At 39.3% G+C, this 23,507-nt stretch overlaps 1 protein-coding gene across 8 annotated transcripts in view; it reads right to left on the bottom strand.

Moving 5' to 3' along the window:
* Nucleotides 1–23,507, bottom strand: part of ABCB5 (ATP binding cassette subfamily B member 5) — a 38,660-nt gene that overhangs the window by 9,216 nt on the left and 5,937 nt on the right. For 4 of the 8 annotated variants that reach the window (XR_010470068.1, XR_010470067.1, XM_065051272.1 and 1 more), the window contains exons 9-23: nt 22,741–22,865; nt 20,207–20,384; nt 19,132–19,245; nt 18,159–18,269; nt 15,668–15,793; nt 14,247–14,450; nt 12,812–12,982; nt 9,539–9,700; nt 8,845–9,084; nt 6,728–6,874; nt 6,183–6,287; nt 5,327–5,404; nt 4,115–4,198; nt 1,907–2,110; nt 961–1,061 (exon numbers count right to left, since the gene is read on the bottom strand). Coding sequence is in view for 4 of the 8 variants with exons in the window: in XM_065051272.1 (XP_064907344.1) it covers nt 961–1,061; nt 1,907–2,110; nt 4,115–4,198; nt 5,327–5,404; nt 6,183–6,287; nt 6,728–6,874; nt 8,845–9,084; nt 9,539–9,700; nt 12,812–12,982; nt 14,247–14,450; nt 15,668–15,793; nt 18,159–18,269; nt 19,132–19,245; nt 20,207–20,384; nt 22,741–22,865 (2,150 nt within the window). In the remaining 4 variants the exon portion in view is untranslated. Of the gene's footprint in view, nt 1–960; nt 1,062–1,906; nt 2,111–4,114; nt 4,199–5,326; nt 5,405–6,182; nt 6,288–6,727; nt 6,875–6,897; nt 7,063–8,844; nt 9,085–9,538; nt 9,701–11,933; nt 12,022–12,811; nt 12,983–14,246; nt 14,451–15,667; nt 15,794–18,158; nt 18,270–19,131; nt 19,246–20,206; nt 20,385–22,740; nt 22,866–23,507 lie in introns of those variants that run through there. The other 4 variants (XM_065051271.1, XM_065051273.1, XR_010470069.1 and 1 more) reach the window with 4 other exon arrangements.

Raw genomic sequence — 23,507 nt, 5'->3', positions numbered from 1 at the left:
TCCCAACCGAGTAGAGACCTCTCATTCTGACTCGGAACAGGGATGTGTTGCTGGGTATCCCTGCAGGGGTTTGGACTAAGCCTCTATTTCTAAATCCATCTTTGTGGAGAAGTTTCGTTTTGTGTAGCTAAACGGAATGCACACTGAATCAGAATCTGGAGTACTCTCTACCCTCATGGTTTAGGATGCTCTCTGAGGAAACAGAAATCTCCTTTCTAGTCTGAGCTGTAAATTAGAGACCTTTGACAGTTCAGGCGAGCATTCTGTCCACAACTTGGAGTATTACCTGGTCACTAGACACTGAATTTTAACACTGTTTTGGCTTAGGACAGGTTATATAATGTATTACTTTCAATTCCTTCTTTTATGTTAGTTACCTTGAAGGAGGAAAGAAATGAATTGGATTTTGGACTATTTTGTTTAAGTAAAATGGAGTTAGAAAAATCTGGCATCCCTTATGATTCAAATGTGTTTTAATGGAAACAAGACAGTGAGATGTAGAAGGTCAAACAAGGGAAACATATGAAGTTCATTTCAAGGTTTCGAAGTCATATGAGGGTAATAAAGCTGGTTTATGTTATAAAGGCTGTGGTATGAGAGTTAACTGTCAGTTTCTGCATTAACTAGTATCAATCCAGTATACGGGAGATATATATATATGTATCTCACCTATATTCTAGGCATATACAAGCAAATACAGTATTCTGTAACACATAAGCAGAGAGTGCAGTTTATAAAGTTTTGCATATTGACAAGGCTAATCCTGTAAATATTCTTTCACTCTGCATTTAAGAATGTGTATTAAAATATACCAAGTGAACACATTTTAAAACTATGTACATGGTTATTGATATCCTTCTCAATTTTGTGGGTATTGGATAGTTTTCAATAAACATATTTACAATAAATCTGAAAGACTAAAATGTACAAAGAAAGAATTATTAAAGAAAAAAGTCTCACCTATATGGACCATTCAAACTTGCAACATATCTTTCATAAAATAGTTCTTCCTTGGCCAGCGAAGCTACAGTTCTTATGTTTCCAACTGATTCTGTTGAAATCTAAATTGGGAGATAAATAAGAGATAATCCCTTACAATTTCAATCTACAACATACCTCCTAAATGCTGTCTCTTATCTAGCATTTATTATTTTAGATCAGAAAGTGTTTGCTTAGGAGAGGAGATTGGGGTCTTGTTACCAGGTGAAGGAAAGCCCAGAGCAATGAGATTATTCACCCCACAGTCACAAGGCAATGGGAGGCTGAAGCCAACAATGTATTCGAGTTCAGAACCTTGGGACCACATGCAGGAAGCATCAGCAGCCCCTGCCCTAACCCACGGGTTGTGATTCCGATTAGTTAAACCTTATCCAATAAAATAGGAACAAACCCCAATCATCTGGGCACAGCTGGCACTTTCGCATAGACTATTCTGTCTCCTGGAAAAGCACTATCAGGTGAATGAAGACAGTAGCCTGAAACCCTTCTGCACACTATGGTTTATATTTCATAGTGGAATAAAAAAGCAGCAATGTCAGGGCTCTGTGGCTCAGCCCTGCAATGCCTCTGGATGCAGCATAGAGCAGTGAAGAGTGGCGCTGCTCACCCCAGGCACAAGGCGCAGCACTGCCAGGGCTGCTGCTGTTACAACAGTCCCTGCCCAGAAATTCACTGTGGAGACTTTCAAATGCATTTTTATAGTCTAATTTACAGATGTTCTGTGTTATCTATGTTTTGCTTTTCTTGGGGATATTATAAACATTCCCTTCACCCCCCACCCTGTCCTGTCCTCTCCTCTCCCCCCTTCACTTATCTTCAATAACTGAGTCAGCTGTAATACAGCTACAGTGTTGTCCTTAAAAGTGATCTCACACCATAACCATGTACTTAAAACTGGAGAACTTACTCTTCCAGCCTCTTCCAAAGCTTTTTGATCCTTGGCAGCATGACCAGACACAGCGCTAACACTCGCAGCATTTGTAGCAATAACGAAAGGAATGCAGGCCAGGATAAGCAAAGTCAACTGCCAGCCGTATATGAAAGCAATAATGATGGCAGTCAGAAGGGTACAGACAGTCATAGTCATCAGTCCAAGTCGACTTCCAGTTGCCTAAGAAAACCCCAGAAACCCCCAAATATCCATAATTAGATTTTCTCTTTGTTACTTATATCACCACTTGAAATTGCTACACAGTCAAGGCCAGTGGTACAGCTAGAAAAATGAAACCACACGTGATCATGTGTGTGGACATTATGCACCTATTTACATAACTGTTCCTAGATGCTTCTCTTACCTGCCAGCATTCAAGCTTTCAAGAGAGGTTAAAGGAGTCTAAACAGCTGGTCATGGCAGTTGTTTAATGAAATACATATCCGGGACTTACTCTACCTGAGGAACAAGAGACTGTGGCCACTGTCACAGTAGAGCACGTTGGCGGGTGAGTGCCCAGCATTAGGCTAGAGGAGCTTCTAACAACAGTCATCCATTGACCCAGCCCACTAGCGGTGGTGGAAACTACTCATCTTCAGGTTCTCACACTGCTGCACCTGGGGTTGTGTTCTCAGAAAAAAAAAAACCCTGAATTTGGCCACCCTGCAGAAATGCTTTATCTCAGCAGGGATAACAAGTGGGAAAGATGAACTCATACTGAAGAACTCCTATCTCCCCACAGCTTAAGTAACCTTTTCATCAAGAACTTTTAAAATGAGAGATGATTAGCACTCAGCATCTGTGTGGGCTCTGTTCTGCAGAGAAAAGGTCTGAAAACAACCCTGTGGAAATAGTTCATCTTCCAAAATTCGTCTTGATGGAAAAAAACAAAAATCCTTGGGTGGGAAGAAAAATTCTTCTGTCTTTTGCCAAAGACTCCTGCCCTGAAAAGACTTTTCTTGTTCAATAAAATTTAAAATAGTAATAATTAAACCAATGCCAAGGTGAATTGTTGCCATATGTTCTAGGGGCTGCACATAAAGATGGATTTGGAAACTTCAGCCAGCGCAGCATGAAGCACGGTACTTATTTACTGACACTCTGTAGTGCTCCAGAGAACACAATAGCTTTGGAGGGCAATCCATGCCCTTAACTGGCTTTTGTAGTTAGCGGACCTTGTGCATCCCTCCTATATCCTGTCCTGATAGGGTGATATAGTTTAATGCCACTGAAACAAACTGGAACTTTTAAAAATGAAAATGACTACGTTCTGTCAAAGACTATTTTCTCACTACTAGCTCATAAGGAAGGAGGACAGGAAAGAGAAACAAAAGTCTACCAAGACTGAAAAACCTAGAGATTAAAGGGTTTTTGATGCACAAATTTGAAGGACAGAAAGACATTAAAACAGAACACTTTTCCCTACAAGCCTTGCAGTGATTCCCTCTTCCCACCTTTTTTTTTTTTTTTTTTTTTTTTTCAGGTAGAAGGGAAGAAACAGAGCCATTTGGCAGATCATCAGGGACTACTGATGAGGTGAGCAGTAGGAGGAATTACGCAGAATTTGACATATTCTCCTGCCAGTGGCCATCTGTCCCATAACAGCACCTTGAATCATTCTCTCCCTTGGTCATCATGCTCCCTGATGTACTTTATTAATGCTGGGCCATCTCTTACCGTTTGGCCTGCTTGCGTGTGAAGCATATTTGGTGGGAACAGGAAGAAGAGTTATCTTCATTAAGTTCAGCAAAGATTTGTATCATGTGCAGACGCAACTTCTTCATGGTACTCAGATGACACCCATCACAGAGTGTAAAAACCCAGGGTCTACTGATTCTGGTCCCCAGCACATACAGATTTCACTTTGCATGGTAAAATGGTTTACAGTTATTATATACTTAGCTTTAAGATTTGAAGGGAGGGAAATGAAAGTTACATGAACATCTGCTTGATTTTTTTCATAGTTCTCATAAATTATCAGCTGGGAAACCATTTTCAAGGTGTCAACAGCATGCTGTGTGTATATATTTATATATATATTTTATATATACATATAAATACATCTGCCAGTCTGTGGGGCAGATTTACTGCCTTGTGTTCTGAAATAATATCAGTATCCTTTGGAAACTACAATTAGTGTTTGTTAGGAAAAACAAACAAACAAACAAACAAGAATCAGCATACCCCTTTGACTTGGGAAGCATCTGTGGCAAGCCGAGTCAGCAGAACACCAACAGCGTTTTTCTGATCATCATACCATGCAATCTCCTGCAAGAAAAGACATTGTTATTAATTTTTCTTTAAAAAAAATTACATGTCCTTACCATATTTCAGATTTATTGGTATTATTAATAAAGTGAAGAAACATTTCCTGCTCAGGTAGCATACAGGGAAATGGAAGCACAAATCATGATGTCTAACTGTAATATTCCTCCTCTGCAGTCAGCATTTTCTGAGTAAACTAAAAGAAAAAGCCTTAAAAGTACAATCCTGTTGTGAACATCTAACTGATCACAATAAAAGTGTTATTAGCTGTAATGTTCTTCTGAACATGCCTATTTAGAAACTTGTATTATAAGCCCCTTTCAATCAGTCCTTCCTCGGGCCTAAAGAAGTTAACTATTCTCTTTTTATGTTACCTGTTTCAGTAACTATAGAAAAGCAATTGTTTATCTATATTTGTACATACAGAAAGGAAACGAGGCCCTTTTACCACCAAAGGCTGTGGCAGTTTTTTTTCTAGTCACTAATTTTTCCCTGTCCTAGTCCCTTTCAAATGTTTCTATGAACAAAGAGCTTCTTGATCCCAAATGTGTGTGTGAGGTGACAAGTTATGCATTTTCAGAACTCCCGTGCAAGTGACATGAAATTGCACAAATTAACAGGAAGCGTTTAATACAAGTAACTTTATTCTTCTCATAGGTAATGAGGCAATAGGGCAATTTGAATTTTTTGCAGTAAAAAATTATCAGATTGTCTGCTTGCTATGGATTGTAGTATGTAGCTTTAAACTTAAAGAACTAAACAGACTAGACTTAAACCTATATCTTACATATTTGCACCATGACCACTCAAGCCAGGGGAGATTAAACATTTTTGGTCATCCTTGCACACACAGACAGCTGCAAACTGTGCTCACATGAATGTGTCAGAAGTGTGCACATTTGCAACGACACTCATTCAAAATTAGACTATTTGCAGTAGCAACACTGAGCTAAACTGTACACAGGACAGGAGACTTTTGGAAAAAGTTGTACTTTTTTCTAAGCTAGTAGTAGAAGAGACATGTTTTAGTTTTCTTTTCTACAGACCACACAACTGAAACCCAATGTGTACCTTGTAATAGTCTGCAAAAGCCATCTGGCTCTCATGATAGACTAGCTGCATAATTCATACCTGCTGAAGTAATGCTTTGAAGGACAAAGAGCGAAGTCTCATTGTTAGTAATTCCCCAGACTTCCCAAACATGAATCCCTGGGGGAGGAAAGAGAGTCACATTTTCTCATCTGATGCTTTAACTCTGTTCATAAAGCCTCAAAACAAAAGCAATGATACCAAAAAGTCTCCTGCAAGCCCCTGTGTACATGTAAGTCTTGGGAAAATTGCCATTCACTTTCCTGGAACCTGAAACTCTATTTTCCCACAGAAATGAAGCAACATGGCACAGAAGGCAGGAGTTTTGCTGTAATGTCTTATTCGTATGTCTCAGCAGCATTAGAAGATAAATCTGCCTATCTGGTCATTGGTCTCCCTACTCCGACTGCTACCAGAGACATTCTCTTACAGCAGTCAAACCAATAGATTTTATGATACGGACATCAATGTGCAGTAAACATTTTCTGCAAATTGCGGAGCAGTCGTGAGAGGACAGCAAATGGCGGAGTTTGATGCTATGAAAAAGAATGTCTGCTATGGAAAGAGTCTATTTTATACTTTGGCAAGAGCCTACAGACTGTCAGTAAGAAACGTCAGTCCTAACTTTGACTTAAGGCCAGACCCTCATCTTTGATTTCAATCATGCTGAATCCACATTGCCTTCAGTGGCTCATTTAAAGCAACAGCAAATACGGACATATGTCTTCAAGTAAACACATCAATAAAACCCACATATCTCAGGAAGAACCCTGGCATTTCTGCATGTTTTTGTAAGCTCTGATTGGTGTTTCGCTTCTCAAACTGCATTGACATGAGTTATACCTGCAACCTGCTGGGGAGTTAAGAACTTCTAACATTTCAGTGTACTGACACTTACTTGGATTATGTATGCTGCTAAGATAATCACTCCAAGTAAAAGAAACATTAAAGAAAGCACCACAGTGTTTTTACTCCTCTTTTCTGGATCTGTTTCTTGAAAAGCCTGTACAAGGGAAAAAAAAAAAAAAGCAAAACACCACGACACACACAAAAAGGAGTACACAGACAAGGAGTGCCAGTTACATAAACCAGTCTTCATTTCAATAAACTTGTCTACTTCAATTTCTCTCAGCAAGTGTCCTGGATTGTGAAATCAGGCTGCAATCAACTTTCTGTTGAGGGCCAGAAAACAGTCCAGCTTTCCATTTAACCTACATCTCCCTAATTCATTCCTCCAGCTCCAGCTATTGTTCCTCCTTTCCTCTGCTAGTCACACACAGTTCCACCAGGTTCTGTCTCTAGTGGGCCACTTCACCAATATTTATCCCTTTTTCCTTGGATCCACTCATATGAACGAATCCCACCCAGAGTCTTACATAGGGATAACTGGCTGAGCATCAGGGAGACTCAGGACTGCAATGTGTATTTGCAAAAAAAACTTACCCCAATGATTTTTCCAAATACAACAGCAAATGCAGGATGGACTCCACCTGAGATGGCAGCAGCAATCACTCCCAGCAGTACATACAGCCACTCAGGCTTGTTCAGAGCCAGGATTCTTGAGTAAGGCACAGCAGGGAGATTTTCTTCCTACAGGAAAGGGAAGGCTGCAAGTTTTCCTTGGAAACATGAAATTCCCCAGACCATGGGTGTTCATTAGGCTTTGAGTAGTGAGCTGTCTTGGTAAACTACTGAAAGCCGTCTCTGTGCACTCAGAGTGAGCGAATATGCAGGAGATCTGCAGCTTTGCTGTTTCATGTCCCAGAACTTCAACTGCACTGTAAAAGTTTGGAGGCAAAAATGTAACAAAAGGCTAAGTCATCAGGGGAGAAGGACCAGGACAGTTCATTGAAAGTCAGACAGGACTTTCAATGCTCACCATGAATAGCAACTTTAACACTTGAATCTTTATAAAGAACAGAAAGTCTCACTGTTCAGAGCATAGAAAAGATCCCTTTGGTTCAGCTAAATGCTAGTGGGCTGGCAATAATGCTACTGGGTAGAGAGGTCATCTTTCTCTTTTGCAAACTATAGCCTATGCATCATTACCGAAGCATGAAAGAGGCATATGTGATAGTCAGTCTGAACCTCCTTCAAAAGGACCAAAAAATGCCCTGTTCTGCTTTACCAATTCATTCAAGTGTCTATACCTCCACAGGGGGAGTTCTGGAAGAGAAAAAAATGAAAACATTGGAAAGGAGACAAGACATTAAGCAGGAAGAGAAGTTTCTTTTGCTTCCTCATTATTTTATCATATGTTTTGGATGCTGAATGAGGGTGGCTAAGCCTCAATCCTAGAAGTGGGCTGAGGTTTCTTAAATAATTACAACTACCGGATGCTTTGTTTCTTAATTTTTTGTGAATGTGATGAATACTGAAGTCTTGAACATGAATACCCACTACTTCCTCTGAAGTCTTAAGCAGTATTAACAAACAGACAAAAGGTATCTTTTGAAATTGCGTAACTTTTTTGTGATAATAGCAATGGATCCAGCTCCTTTGTGCTATTTGAAATATGTATTAGCTGGACGCTATATTTTAGTGAAAATAAATATTAATAGATACAAATTACACAAAAGCTTCCAGAATAATTTTAAATAATCAGATACTGTATTACAGATGAGATCCTAACTTCCATAGATTTAAAAGGATCCGCGGTTTTACCTCAGAATTTACATTTTATTTCTTCACTTCAAGGGCCTTGAAGTCAGGTAAAAACAACCAAACACCAAAACATGCCAACTCTTCCAATATATTTCATGCAAAAGCATTGCTTTAGTTCAAGCAGTACAAAACAGGAAAAAACAAAATCAAGTTTCTATCGAGCTGCCTACCCAAAGTCCGGTCTGATCCAGAGTCTACTAGAAATGCGGTCCTATTGATTGCCCTTGAACAAGTTTTGCTCAGCTTTGACAAAATACAGTTCTATTTCTAAAACCTGAACTTCCTATATGACTTTTATTTCTATATGACATTTGTCACCTAAAGTCTTTTATCCGAATAAAAATATCCAGAACAGGATGTTTTAAATCATATACTAAGACACAGAGAGAAAGTAATGGCTACTTTACTCAGAAGACACTTCAAAATGTTACGGTTTTGATATTTTTTGTTTGACATAAAGGTAATATGATATTCCAACGTGCATTTAAACTTGGTACGCACAGGCCAGGGATTACATTATCCACCAGTATTTGCAACAGTGAGTACCAAGAGGAAAAGAGTCATGCAAATGAAATCTCACAACTCATTTTAATTAGATAGAATTAAATAACGAGTAACACTGAAATAATATGTTTAATTTTATGAAGCATAACAAATCAACAGCCCAAGCCACCTCCACACTAAGTCAATACTGTTAAAATGAAGTTTTTGGTAAGACATGCATGATTATCCCCATATTCCTGGGGCAAATACTCAGCCTGGTGAGTACTGACTGTAATAGCACTAGAGTAAAGGTTGCATGGCAGCCAGCTCTCTAGAAGTAATTAAAATTATGTGCTTTGTGTTTATGCTTACATATTATCACTAAAATTCTAAACAATAGTTTTAATACCAACCTCCAACTCTTTTTTTTCCTTTTTTCTAGAGGGTTTTTTCTTAGAAGAGCGCCTCTTGCTCTTGTGTCTGCTGGATCTTCTTCGAATGCTGCCTTTTCTGGGGATCACTGATTCTTCAAAATTATCTTGAAGGGTCAGCTCCTCCACAAGTTCATTTATGTTATTTTCCTCATATTCCTCAGCCTCTGTGTCTTCAGTTTCTTCTGATGTCTCACCCTCTTCAAGATTATTGCTAGAACTCTAGTAAGAATTCATGATATACAGTCACAAGACGTTTTGACCAGGGAGAAGGAAGGGTAAAATTTGTTTGTCATGAGTACTGCTGTTTCAATCATCTGATCCCTGTTGCCTATAGGCCACGTATATTTCAGTGTGTAATGACAGTAGACTATTTGGATCTGATTTTTTTTTTTTCTTTAAGCAGTCTATGGAATCTACTTGGAATCTAACAATTTTGTGGTTATGCCATAAATATGTTGTCTATACCTTCTACTCGCGTTTTTGACATATTGGATTACATAAATGTGAAACACTTTTATAGGTAAACCCCCTAGAATTCCAAGCCTGTGTCTGTGCCCAGACTAAAGGGGCTGAGCAGCTGCCAGCTGGACAACATGCAGGACCTACAGACAGAAAATGGCTCCAACATACCAGCATTTCACAACTTTGTGAAGAGAAAATAATTTGCCCTTACCTGTTGTGTTACAAGAGAATAGTAGAGTCCCTTCTGCAACATGAGTTCACTGTGTGTTCCTTGTTCAACCACGACACCTTTCTCAAATCCAGCAATAGTGTCAGCAGTCCTAATGGTAGACAGTCTGTGAGCAACCACGATAGTCGTACGGCCAGTCCGAGCCTTACAGAAATACAAAGGTAATTTATATTAAAACATGCATGGAAACAGCACAGAAAAAAATCAGTTATTTTAGGCATTTATAGTATATATTTTCGAAAAATCTAAATTTTAGAAATAACTCCTTCTTCTGAAAACAAAGACTTTTCCCCTGTTTTCATGTCTCTTGTTTAACAGTCTAAGGACACTTTCACTTGTCTAATTCAGGCAGAGAATACCACATTAATCTTACTAATGCAGGTATTAAAAGCTATAATTAAAGTTACTTGACTTTGTACTAAACTTGAACTGTTTGAGTTAAAGTTGCCCATAAAGTGTTTCCATGTGTATGCACACATGGGAGGGAAACACAGTGAGAATGTAGTTAGATCTTTCTCAAAAGAATGCTAGGATAGCTAATACATAAAGAAATGATATTTTCTTTATATACTGTCGGTGCGTATTTTTGGAAGTACAACATTAGCATGACTTCTGACAAGACTTAGCAGGAAAGCAGAGAGGAACAGAGCACATCTGGGGTCAGACATGCATTTTAGCTACTCCATAAAGCTCTCTCCCAGTCTTTTGAAATAAGCTACATCCCAAATTGTCAGCTAATATGTTCTCCACAGGGGCCTGCTGGGATTTGGCAGCAAGAACCGCCGAAGCCTGCGGGTTCCATGCTCCATCCCTCTCCAGCTCCCACACGCAGACCACTGGCGCACACAGTCCTCATGCAGCAAGTGAGCACAGGCCAGCTTGCGGCTGCTGGAGGGAACAACCTCCCACCTCCCTGGCGCCTGGAGAAGATGGTGGCCTGAAGGCGGGGGGAGGAACCCAAGGAGATGTCCCGCAACAAATATATTCTACAATTACAGAACCTGCAGTGTGTCAAGGTGGCCAAAAAGGCCAACAGCAGCCTGGCATGTGTCAAGAACAGTGTGGCCAGAAGGACTAGGGAAGTGATGGTCCCCTTGTACTTGACACTGGTGAGGCCCCACCTCAAATCATGTGTTCAGTTTTGGGCCCCTCACTACAAGAAAGACATTGAGGTGCTGGAGAGAATTCAGAGAACTGCAACAAAGCTGGCGAGGAATCTAGAGAACAAGTCTTATGAGGAATGACTGATGGTACTGTGGCTGAGGAGGTTGAGGGGGAGACCTTATCACCCTCTACACCTATCTGAAAGGAGGTTGTAATATGGAGGGTGTCGGTCTCTTTTCCCCAGTAGCAAGGAATAAGACAAGAGGAAATGGCCTCAAGTTGTGTCAGGGGAGGTTTAGACTGGATACTATGAAAAATTTATTTGTGCAAAGGGTTATCAGGCATTAGAACAGGCTGCCCAGGGAAGTGGTAGAGTCACCATTCCTGAAGGTGTTTAAAAGACGTTCTTCGGGACATGGTTTAGTGCCAGAGTTATGTTATGATTGGACTCTGTGATTGTGAGCAGGATCTCGTCCAACCAAAATCAGTGATTCTAAGTTACTTGCTACAGAAGTTGTACATCATATGGGCAAAGGAACAGGCATGGAGAAGACAAGGACAGTTTCAGTAGACGAATAATCCCATGGAGATTTGAATTCTTTCCCTATACCTGCCACCAAGTTTTCATGGGTCTGATGGCAATCACTCAAAGCCTGTCACAGGAGATCTATCTTGCTGCTGTTTTCATGTACCCTAATGTGCAAAGCCCTCATGACTGCAGCTGGGAGCTGCAAGCAGAGCAAGCAAAATGCTTTAAAAGATGCAAAGATATCTGACAAACATCTGCATATGACTGCTCAGAAACAGCGTGCATTTGTGAAGTTATTATCTCTGCTCGTCAGCTGTATAAATAAATGATATTAACACCACTTTTTCCACTCAGGGGTGCTGAGAATAAATTTATAAATCCCATTTGGAGACTAAATTAATGGACACCAAAAAGCTGTGAAAATAAAAATAAGCTACAATTCAGGGCTCATTTTGGTGTGTTCTGGGAACATGTTGAAGAATGACTCCTTAACAGAGTGATCTCCCTTCATGTTATACACTAAATGAAGCAAAAAGCTTCTGGAAAAGGTTAGTATTTGACCATGGAATTAAAGAAGGTACAGAAGAGGGATAAATTAAACATTAAAAGATTGCTACTTGAGCTATAAGTTCACAGCTATACTACTATACACTAATTTGATTAGATTAATAGTATTGTTATACACATGGATGCAAAAATAATATCAGTACAGTTGTGTGAATTTAGCCAACAGCTACTTTTTACCTCAGATTTAAACTGACTGGCAATGAAGGTGGTAAATTCTGTGTTTCTCTTGAGCCATGCTTGTAACTCATCTCTTTGTTCATAACTACTGAAATGAAAGGCAGGATTTTTTGCTTAATTATTAGACAAATGAAACAATATTCCAGCCCAGCTATGAACTTGTTTTTTAATCAAAACCTCCAGGCTTCACTATGTCCTAGTAGAAACTGCTGACAAAGGAGGGCTGCAAGGAAGGGACCGTGAGTTGGTGGGACAGAGGCTTAGGTACAAGCTCAGGCAGCTCTCCTTTGCAGTAGTGCACACCCCAGAGCTGTGAGGTTGATAAAAAGCATGAGGGGAACAGACACTCAGTATTTGTAACTGGCTCTGCTTTTGTTCCGTGATTTGCATTTAGTCTCTGTAGAGAAAGAAAATGGTTAAATCCCAAGAGCTTCCAGAACGTTATCAAGCAACTATTCAATGAAGAATAAATACTAGGAATATTATATTACATTACATTATATTATATATTTCTGTTATTCTACTTGAAAAAGATCATTCAGTCCTCATACCTTGCCTTGATAAGAGGCATATTTCACCAGCAAATAAATAAGTGTGATTTGAGGAAAGGAGCTCAAGAGATCTGAGTTACAGTTGCACATGACTGTGTCTTGGTAATTAGTAATAAGTTTAAAAAAACCCCTCAAATAAACATGATTACTAAGCAATTTTTCTGATTGTTTGAATTCCTGGTTAAGACCCTGAAACTGAAGCATCAATCCAAATTTTATTTTCCAGTGTTCATTATTCCAATAGAAACTTGCAGTGGAAACCATATGTTAATTTTTCTTAAGTGCTGTTGCATTCTTTTATGGTAGCTTCAATAACATGACTCCTACCTTATCAAGAGCTGCTTGCACTATGGATTCACTCTGAGTATCTAGTGCAGATGTAGCTTCATCCAGCAGAAGAATCTTGGGATTTTTTGCCAGGGCACGGGCAATAGCTATTCGCTGCTTCTGTCCACCACTCAGCTGAGCCCCTCTTTCCCCTACCATTGTGTTAAATTTCTGAGGAAACAGAAAACAAAATAGAAGTTGTGAATTGACTCAAATGAACTCCTTGCTTCTCTGTGCAGTCATAAAGACTCAGCTCCTAGACTAGAGGTAGCTTTCTCTGTCTGACATGAGCATGGGCAGAGCAAACATGCAATGATACCCAGCCATCTAGCCCTTGGCCAAGCCCTCCTACCCCGTCACATACTTTACATGTCTAACTCAAAACTTAGCATTTTTTAAAGTCTTAATCTTTACTGCTTGCTCAAATAGCGCTCCAAACCCTGGGCTTTCTCAAGGCAAGCCCATAAAATGAATCTCTGCATTTGCTGAGGACTGCCTACCTTTCCAGTAGGTCTGGGATCATAGGGACCTGCCAGGACCTCTAATGTTTCCTCCTCTGAACCCGAGACACCCACTTTGGAGCCATTACTCAGGTCCTACTGACTGTGTCACTCACTCAAAAGTGGCAAGTCTCAAAGTCTACTGTAAATTTTTTTTTTTTCTTTTCTTTATATAGCTGTTTAAGAGTACATATAATCAAATGACTCTTCCTGGGAAGAAGGAACCTTGGAAGAGCCTGACACATTAGAAACAGCACATGCTTGAGAGATGGGTACCTCTCTGAGGTAATATTACCTCTCTGAGGTAACAGAATTTGAAATTGGTTCTCAGATAGGAACTTTTTCCACATCTTTTTAACTGCAGGACCAAAAGGAAGGTCATACCACCCATTCCTGAGGATATGTTTTGAATGACTGATCTCACTTCCTGCTCCCACCCTAAAAGGAGCAAGGCACCTACTGCCAGGATAGAGCTCAAAGCTGTGAACTTCAGGAAGAAGGAGAGCTCAAGCTCCCAGCTGCTAAAAATGGCCTTGGTTCAGGGTGTACTTATTTAGTTATGCTTCCAATTTCCTATTGAATATGCAGGCAGCTCCTGACAAAGGTCTTTTAAAGAGAAGATGCTGAAATCCAAAATCCAACTCTTCCCATGCCTCCTGAGATGGGTAGGGCTGATAATACAGCTGTGAAGCTTCCCTTCTCCTGAGTTAAGGCACTCGCATTTTTTCCAGACTTAGGCACAAATCCTCTGAGGGCAGCCAAACAAAGACAATATCTAGTCCAGAAAGTCCCTGAACTGAAAGCTGCTGGAGGCTGTAAGAGTATTTTGGGAAGTTATACTACAACTTGAATTCCCATGCTATCCCTCTCAGAAACAGGACACCAGCCTAACTGGACCTTTCGTTCTTACACTCAAAAGAAGTTAATGAACTCACATCAGGCAGTTTAGATATAAAGTCAAAAGCATTGGCTTCCTTGGCTGCTTGCTCAATTTCAGCATCAGAAATGTCTTCTCGGCCATAGCGAATGTTCTCGGCTATTGTTGTTGCAAACAAAACAGGCTCCTGGCTCACAATACCAATATTTTCTCGTAGCCACTTTACATTAAGTGCCCGAATATCCTGACCATCTAAGGTAATCTGAAAGGAAAAGCATATGTCAAAGTTGAAAAAATGCTTTCTGTTCATAAGAAATTAATTATTTACTGTTATGTGACTTAAGCATCAGCTACAAGAAAAAAATAAAAAAATGTTGTCTTTAGCAGAAAACTATGTTGGGGGAGAAGTTACAACTGAAGATATCATGGGGTTATTTGGTTTGTTGTTGTTGTTCTTTTTTTCCTCCCTCCTTCCCAATAACCACACTGTCCAAGCTGGCTTAAGTTTTTGATCTTCTGAACATAGTTTTTACCTTTTTCTTATGCCCTTGTGTCAGTTTGCTGCCCTCACGGGAGTGGCTGCACAATTGCCTCTGTGCCTGTGCTTTATGCCAGATTAAATAAATAATCCAAGTTGACTAAATGGGTAGGGAAAATTATTTTTAACCTAGATCATTTGCAATATGGTCCTATGAACACTAACATCAGCACAGGGTAGGAACAGCAAACTGATACATGGGGGCAAGAATAAACAGACACAGAAACACTAAGTTTAAGAAAAACTGTGTTGATAACAGCAGCCTTGATACATTATACAGTAATAGTTCAGTATTTAATATTTGAAAAGTTTACCTAGTTCCAACTAGCAGTGACAACTGCTATGCAGAATTCTTAAACTATTAGGTATAAGGAAAATTATGTTATTTTTAAATTTTTTTTTTTTTTTTTTTTTCCTTCCCCTTTGGAAGTTTCATTTAGCATTTACTGACTGGATCAAGTGTTTAGTGGTAGAGCAGACATACAATATATAACAATGGAAAATTTGCTGTGTGTTAGCAGATAGAGAAAAATGAGCCAAGAAAACAACCATTTAAAATAGGAAAGCTCTCTCTAGGTTTTAGTTTATATTTAATGAAAAGGAAGCAAAATACAGCAGAGCACTGTTTGCTTAAAAAGTTTACTGAACCTGAAAAGCCAACTGTAGATGAAAATAATTTTAAATTCAGATTGTGCTCTTATTCAAAGATTTGTGGTATTTACCATACTGGCATAGTACTGCAAGAAGGAGGAGAGTAATGAAGTCAAGTAAACAGAAAAAGATAGTTAATTTGAAATTTAATCTGTGGAAATGCTGACCCATGAAGACATATGCTCAAATTCAATTAAAAAAAAAAAAAAAATCAAGGTTCTGTCAATATGGGAATCTTGTGCTCATCCTAATAGCTCTCAGTTTTTTATAGTTCACTTGCAGGTACTCACTTCTCCCTGGACAGGATCATAGAATCTCTGCAGCAACTGAACAGTAGTGCTTTTTCCACAACCACTGGCACCAACTAAAGCAATGGTCTTCCCAGCTTGAACTTTCAAATTTAGACCTCTGAGGATCTGAGGAAGGGGGAAAAAAAAAAAAGAAAAAAAAAAAAAGGTTATCTTAGTTTGACAAGCTGAATTGGAGAAGTCTATCTAGGTAACTGTAGCAATAATCAAGGCAGTAGTAAGGAACGCAGTCTGAAGGTACGGCAATATCAGTAATTTAATTGTACCTGGGAATATTCTGGGGCATTGATATGATAGAGCCTGCATCTATGCTTGTGAAGGGTATTAACCTTCAAAACAGGATGGCTACTTACAACCTGCCTTTTGGGAATGGTCCCTGGATCCTTCTGGCTACCAAATCGAGCCTGGGAATTATCTGAGAAGACTGACAACTGGAACAGGCCAAGTTCATGCCAAGAAACATTTTAAGAGTTCTCTTGCATAGACCATTGCATTCCAGTGCCTGGGAAAATTCCAAAGCACACTGAAATCAACTAATATAGACACAGCCACAGTACTCCAAACTTCATAGCTCATTTTCTCCAATTTGTGTGATCTAGTAGCAAGCTTGGAGTCTTAGGTTCTCCTGCTGTCCTTTGTTTTACAGTGCTTAGACAGTGGCATAACACTTAGTTACGAGCCTTACAGAAAAATATTTCTAAGGTGCTAACCATTATTGCTGAGAAACAAGCATGTTTTCTTCTTGTTTTAAAATATAAATGGCTATTTTAAGAAGGTAACTGCTGGGAAGTCCTTCATAAATCCCAATCCATATTTTTAACAGCCTCAACAACCTGAGGAGCAGCTACAAATTTAAGATATCCGTGTTGCAATTTTCACGTTGAGGAACGTTTTACCTCAAAAGATGTCCATGTCATATATGAATAATGCTGTGCAGTTGCCAAAATATTTGGCTGCTATGGGAACTCTTCTTGTTTATACCAGGCTGATTTATAATTTTGCCTACACGTGTTTTTGCAATGAGAGATTAAAATAGTTGCAATATTGCTCTCCTCTCCCTGTGTTGCATCCAGCAGGGTTTCTATCTCCAAGAAGCTGATATTCTGGTGCCTGCATTATCAAACAAGAACTATATTCTTGAAACTTTCTCCAGATGCAAGTAGTCACAACCACCTAATAGGCTATTTCTAACTCACTTTCATCAGGTAAGGTGTTGTCAAGATTAAAGCTGACAATAACCAGGCTCCTTAGACCTCTTTGATTTGGTTTAGCCTGGAAAGGGGAGATTACACCGTGTTGCATCAATTGCTTGAGACATTTTAGATAAATTCTACACATCTACTGATTCCTTTTGGCCCTATAAAGTAACATTGACACTCTTAGTAGGGAGAGATGCTGACTCAGATTTGGGAAGGACAACAAAATGTTCCTTATTTCCCTGCCATTTGTGTTGCAGACCTATAATCCAGCATTTTTAGGAAGGATGAAGACTCTTCCCTGTCACTTCTGACTTCTGAGCCAAGAGCGAAAGAAGGTGCATTGCCCTAACTTCAGTCAGGCAGAAGACCCATCTCCGGGTCTGCCCTTCAGCAGTTTCAGTGTCCTGGAAATAGATGTGATATATGATGGGACAGAACTCAGACGACTGAGGTGGGAAGAGACAGCTGAAGAAATTGGCACAGTGACATGAACGTCCCCATTCTCACCCCTTAATTAGCATGTCCAGCTTTTAACTTTTGACATTTGAAATCTGTATTTCTACATTTTCTTCCTTAAGTAACAATAGCAGTGAATCCCTTTTCCTTTCACTTTCTTGATTTCTTCAAGAGATTATAAACTGTTGAATATGTTAGAGAGGTCAAGCCAACTTTATCACCACAAAAGCAGATCACCCTGACTGATGTACATAGCACTGCACCCTACAGTTACTTGGGGAAGTTCAGCTGGCAAGAAACAGGGACATCTGGTTATTGAACCGCAACTTCAATGTCTGCCCAAAATAACATTTGACTTCCAAATGTATAGTTAGAATGATATGTTTCAATTCACTTGATGGCATATTGCTGTAAAGCCTATCTCACGGGTCATTTTTCACATGGGATATCACAGCAGCTCAGAACAAGCAAAGGGCTGGAAAGAGCAACTTCCTGGTTTAACTGTGTAAGGTCTGGAAGTTTTAATGAGAGATCTTGAAAAATCTGAAGTGGTTTATCAATGCTCTTGTTCACACAAATTCAGACTAGGAGCAACACATTCTGATTAGCTTTGTCCAGCAGAGGAGAACGGTGAGTAGGTAGCCAGTGCCAGTAGAGCTAGGTCTTTGTCTTTGGACATTATTCTTATCCTAATAGTGCACAGTCTCCCAAGATAGGAATGCATTTTGCATTCAGCAACAAAAACAAGATTAGAGAAATAACATTGACATGGGCTTCAGAATTTCAGTAGAGTAGATTAATCTGAAATGAACACTTACTTTAACATCAGGTCTGGATGGGTAACTGAAATGGATGTTTCTGAATTCAATTTCTCCTATGAGCTTGTCTGGTTTGTAGCCTTCCTTAGAACTGCTATCTATAAGCCGTTTCTAGAGAGAAGTTTTAAAAATATATTTCTGGTTATTACACTTTTGGACCTGCTATTTCAGCTGGATATATTGTTCTCTTCTTTATTTTCTTAGCTGCTTAAGTAGGCTGAAGTACACTGTTGTAGAGCTGCTGGTTTTTATTCACAAGATGCTGTATGCAGGGGAACATCTAACTGTGAATTCTGCTTTGAAAATATAGCACATTTTCAAATGCAACAAAACGCACAGCAGAAAATCTGTAATTGCAGAAATTAGCTGTACTACACTGCAGCCAAAACATGGCCCTCAGTTATCTACATAGGAGGGCTTTATACTCGCATCAAGAATGATGTAGCCATTTCTGTATGAACTTTCTAATCCTACTTGTTTAAAATATTTTATATACAGATATCCAGTTGCTGCATAACACGGAAAGATCAAGATAACAATGTGGAAACCCTTTTTCATGGAAACATCCACACTGCAGCTTTATATTACCATAGCTTTCAATAGCACTATTAATGCCCTCTTCACCAGCTCTTCCCTTCCCCAAAAATCCTAGCTCAGCTGGAACATTACAGAGGTATTTTTTAAAAAAAATACTATAGTGCCTTACTATAATATTTTCCATCTGTAGTTGCAAGTCGAATATAGAGAAAGACTTCATCCATAAATCTCAGATACACACACCAGGTTTTCCAGCATTCATTGTAAAAAATAAGGGGGTAGGTTTTTTTAAATAGGAATGGAAATATTATGGGTTTCAACAGTAGGCATCTATAGAGTTTATGGTCTAGGGACTTTCGAGTGGTTTTATTACATCTCTTGAGGAAAAAAGGAAATCTTAAATCTTGTTAAAAGGATTTTCTACTTAGATACTTACCTTGTCGATAATCTGATATATTTCATAGGCAGCCCCACGTGCCTTAGCAACACTCTCCAGGTTGGGAGCTGCCTGGCCCAGGGAGAAGGCTCCGACAATCACAGAGAAGAACACCTGCAAGAGACAGATAGAGCCATCATAGTTAACAGTGATTAAAGTCACCAGTACCCGGCTGTTAAATCCCTGACTCTTTCTGGTGCAGCCTTTCCAGGAACATTAAACAAAAAAGCAAAAAGTGCGTTTCACACTTGCTCCTGTCCATTTCCCATTCTCCTGGGGTGAATGGTAACTACAAACACATACTTTTGTGACATAAATTTTTTTTTATGCTCTTGCATTTTCTGTCATCTAAAAATAGAATAAATATTTTTCTCTGTTGCTTCCCAGATATGCCCAAAGCTAAGAGGCTTGAAAGAGGCTTCTGAACTGAAATCCCACCTGTAGGACCAACACACAAGTAACTTGATGTGCTGTGAGGAACCACACTGAGGAGTCAGGACATTAGAAGTCACTTCAGTGTGAAAGTTAAGCATGTGGCCAAACTTTTGAAGGCAAGAAGATAGCTAAATACCTTAAAACCACTATCGACTTCGACATATAGTTAAATGCTTACAAGTAATCAACAACAAAATGCAGAGAAGACATTGTGGCTAAATGAGATGTTGAGGACTTCCCTATACACATTCAGCACACCAGTGGGGTTCATTTAATCCTAACGCCTAGCTAGAATTTTGTTGGCAGTCCGGGTTACTTGTCTTTGCTCCCTAATCATCAGCTCTATGTTGCTCACCCTGCCCCACAATAGGGTCCAAGACAAATGAGAAAATGACTTGTCTGCAGGTACTTTTGCCTCTATGTTGATTAGAGTGGGAATTTCAGGTACCCTGTTCAAACCTGTGATATCAAAATCTGGGTAAGAGGAATGCCTTCCTTTCAGTTCTTTTATATAAAATGAATCTCTCACAGCTTATTTAGCAAGAACTTGGCAGAAAATAGAAATAATTATATGCACTGCTTGCATAACTATTTTCTTGAAATTACAGAGCATTTTTCAAAGCAGCATTTCTGTACTTACAATTAACACGTTACCAATGTCATAGTTTTCTTTCTCCTCAACAGTGAGCTTAGTTCCATACCAAAATGCAAGCGCATAAGATCCAAAGATAAGAAATTGTGAAACACCCAGAGATGTATTTGTGGTAATGGATTTTTTCACTCCAACACTTCTAGCCATGTCTAAGTTAGCATCATATCTGGAAGTGGATAAGGCAGCCATTAGTTTAATAGGTACCACATACCATTCTGACTGATATTTCCCAGTGTCCTTTTTATTTTTTTTATTTGAAAGATTTTCTGCCATAAAAGTAATTAAAGTCCCAGAAAGAGAAAGTGAATACAGGTGTGGGTGGTGGGTTTTTTTGGTGTGTGTTTTTTTGATGGAGGACTAGCGTGGATATAATTCCTTGAATAAATCCGCTCTGACATATGCTGACAACACTCTCATACTGCTATGGAAGGCATATTTAGGAAACAATTGAGTAGCATGACTTCATTATTATGATGGAAGTCAAGATACCACTCTTGAGCCATTTATTTGCATTAGTCCTGAAAAGAAATATTGAAAAAGTTTTATCAGTATTACCCATCAAAGTTAAGATTTAGTCTTCCACATTTAAAAAAGGCATTATGGATGAAGGCGGGTAAGTGAACAGAAGCCAGAGCTCCCTCTGACACCAGTATTGTTTCATTACTGGCCATAACGGGAAGTCAGGAATCTTTCCCTTAAGTTAGTTTACTAATATGGCAATACAGCAATCAAGTGGACACAGGAAACCACTATAAAGACTGACAAGTTCAGGGAGAGAATTATTTATTCTAAGGACAGTTCATATTTTTCTTTCATAGTTTCCAGCTAGTAGCTTTCACTTACTCAAGCTCAAAATGGAAATCATAGCCTAGGAATAGTCTATCTTTTTACTTGTCAGCAACACGCTCAGCACCTTGCACTTTTTTCTTAATACATATTTTCTACACAAACATCCCTGCGGTAGGAAGACATGGAATTCAGTCAGCTGTGAAGGAATCTTAATGCAATGGGCATTAATTTTGTTCATGTAAATTGTTCACATGCTACCAATATTGTATTTGTTACTCAAACATATTTAAATGTTTTGGCTTGGTCGTGTTCTTAAAATCAAGCCCTACTTTCGAGTCAGCAGTGTTGCAGGTTCTCCATGGAAATGAGAACTGTATTTAAGCACTGTAACAAGTACACATGATCACTTGGCTACAGAAGAAAAGCCAAGTCACTGCCAGAAACAGAAGATGACTGAAGGTCCATTGCAAGTATAAACATTTTTAGTCAGTGAAAGATTGTTTTTCCTAACTCTGAGGCCATCATTCAAAGCACTGTGTAGGAGTCACAATCCACAGTTTTCAAAATGTCCTTGTCAGTCCCTGATAGCAGTTTTTCCCTAGAGGATGTTCCTATGAAAGGCAACAGTTCTGTGGGGTTTTTTTTTACATTAAATGGAGGTGAAGATGTGGAAGAGGCTGACTGGTCAACCGTAGAAGAAAGAAAACTGGTCTTACCTGGGTGTCAGTTATTTCACCTCTAGACCTCAACCTCCCCTTCCTCCAAAAATAATTTGAAGCAGCTCCTACCATTGGATTTTCAGACACTTGTAGTTGCGGGGATCAGGAGAAAGATGGGGGGAGAAGGGAAAACTGATCTAGGCAATTTTAGGGCTTTTTTGCCTTTACTGTGTAAACAGAAAGGGTCTTAACATTGTTGCAACTTAAGAGCAAAACCCAGTAAGCAGAATATAGTGCTGCAAGATAGTCAGAGCTCAGCCCTTGGAAGCAAACAAATGCAGGAGCAGGCTATAAGACCCTGAGCTACGGCTAACATTACGTTAGAAAATTCACACAAGATCAGGGCAAACATATGATCTGAAAAGGATAGAAGACATCCATGGATTAGGTCTTCCAGTTTTCCCTTCCCAACTGCATGGTATTGTCGATGCCCTGTATTTTTATACTGAATGTTACTGGTTATGATATGTGAATAAATTTGTGGTCAGTGATATCCACCTCACCTTTTACATGTGACTACCACCAACACTGGATTAGGTCAACTACTAGTGTTATGTGCAAATCATTAAAGTAATAAAAGCCAGTGATGTGATTTTAATTAATTTTACTGTTATCCAGTGAAGCTTAAACGTAAGCTCATTAATCAAAACTCAGAACAGCAGCACACATGTTCTAGGGGTTAAGCAATTAATCACATGCTTTGCTGCATTTGACTAGTAGGTAAAGACAACCTTTCCACCACTTTCACGTTAGATTCAACTCCGGATCTGAATCAGGGGAGAAATTTGAGTCTATATTGCTGTGATAACACCAAATAGCCTTTATTCACTACTAGATGTATCTACACATCTTTAATTTCAAGTGACCTGTTCACTAATAAAAGGATAAAGTGACACTAAGGAGAATCCCATTCCCCTACCCCTCCAAACAAAAAGAAAAATCAAACAAAAAACCCAACCTACAGCCAAACTTATTTTCTATATTTTATATATAATTATTATTTCAAAAACTTACTTTGCTAATGCTTTCTGCTGTCCATTGAAAGCCACAACAGTCCTGATCGCTGTCAAAATTTCTTCTGCCACAGCTCCAGCTTTGGCATAAGCAGACAACTCTTTAGCAGTAAGGGATGCCAGGAGCTGGTAAGTTGAAAAACAGATGTTATTGCAGCCTACCAAAAGGGCTTGCACACTGTACTGATTAATAGGAATGATCAGTGGTCAAGGCACAAGATGAGGTTTTAGGAAAGAGGGGGTGTCAGCTCCTCTCTGTGCCCCAAATTTCCCCTAAATCCAGATCACTCTCTCAGTGTGTCCTCATTAAAGTGAAAGACTACGCAAGCATCAGATGATATTCATGATGACCTACCTTCCTCCCAAGCTGAGGGCAGCCTAAGGACCACACTGTGATGTGTGTGGAGTCAGGGAGGTGTGCTGTAGCTGCTCTGAGGGGTGCCTGAGGTGTCTAGAAACTAGAGTACCAGAAGACTTTGAAGTAAGCAAGGTAGTTGCTACAGCTTCTAATGTTCTTCTTCCTGGATTATTTTAAATACTACAAGTAGCAAAACACCCCCCAGTATTATATGTAAGTAACCACTCTGGAATAGATGCCATGCTCATTAATGTGGCTACAACAGATCACAGGGGGAAATATTTCCCTATCTGAAAGGGAAACCTCTCTAGACATTTCACAGTAGCTGTATGTGTCTCCTAGGGTCTACTCTGTACACAGAATGAAACTTGGTAAATTTTTTGCAATAGAGGTGATATCACATGTATGTG

This window comes from Columba livia, chromosome 2, assembly GCF_036013475.1.
Source record: "Columba livia isolate bColLiv1 breed racing homer chromosome 2, bColLiv1.pat.W.v2, whole genome shotgun sequence".
Taxonomy (NCBI): domain Eukaryota; kingdom Metazoa; phylum Chordata; class Aves; order Columbiformes; family Columbidae; genus Columba; species Columba livia.
This window is presented reverse-complemented; position numbering and strand designations above follow the sequence as displayed.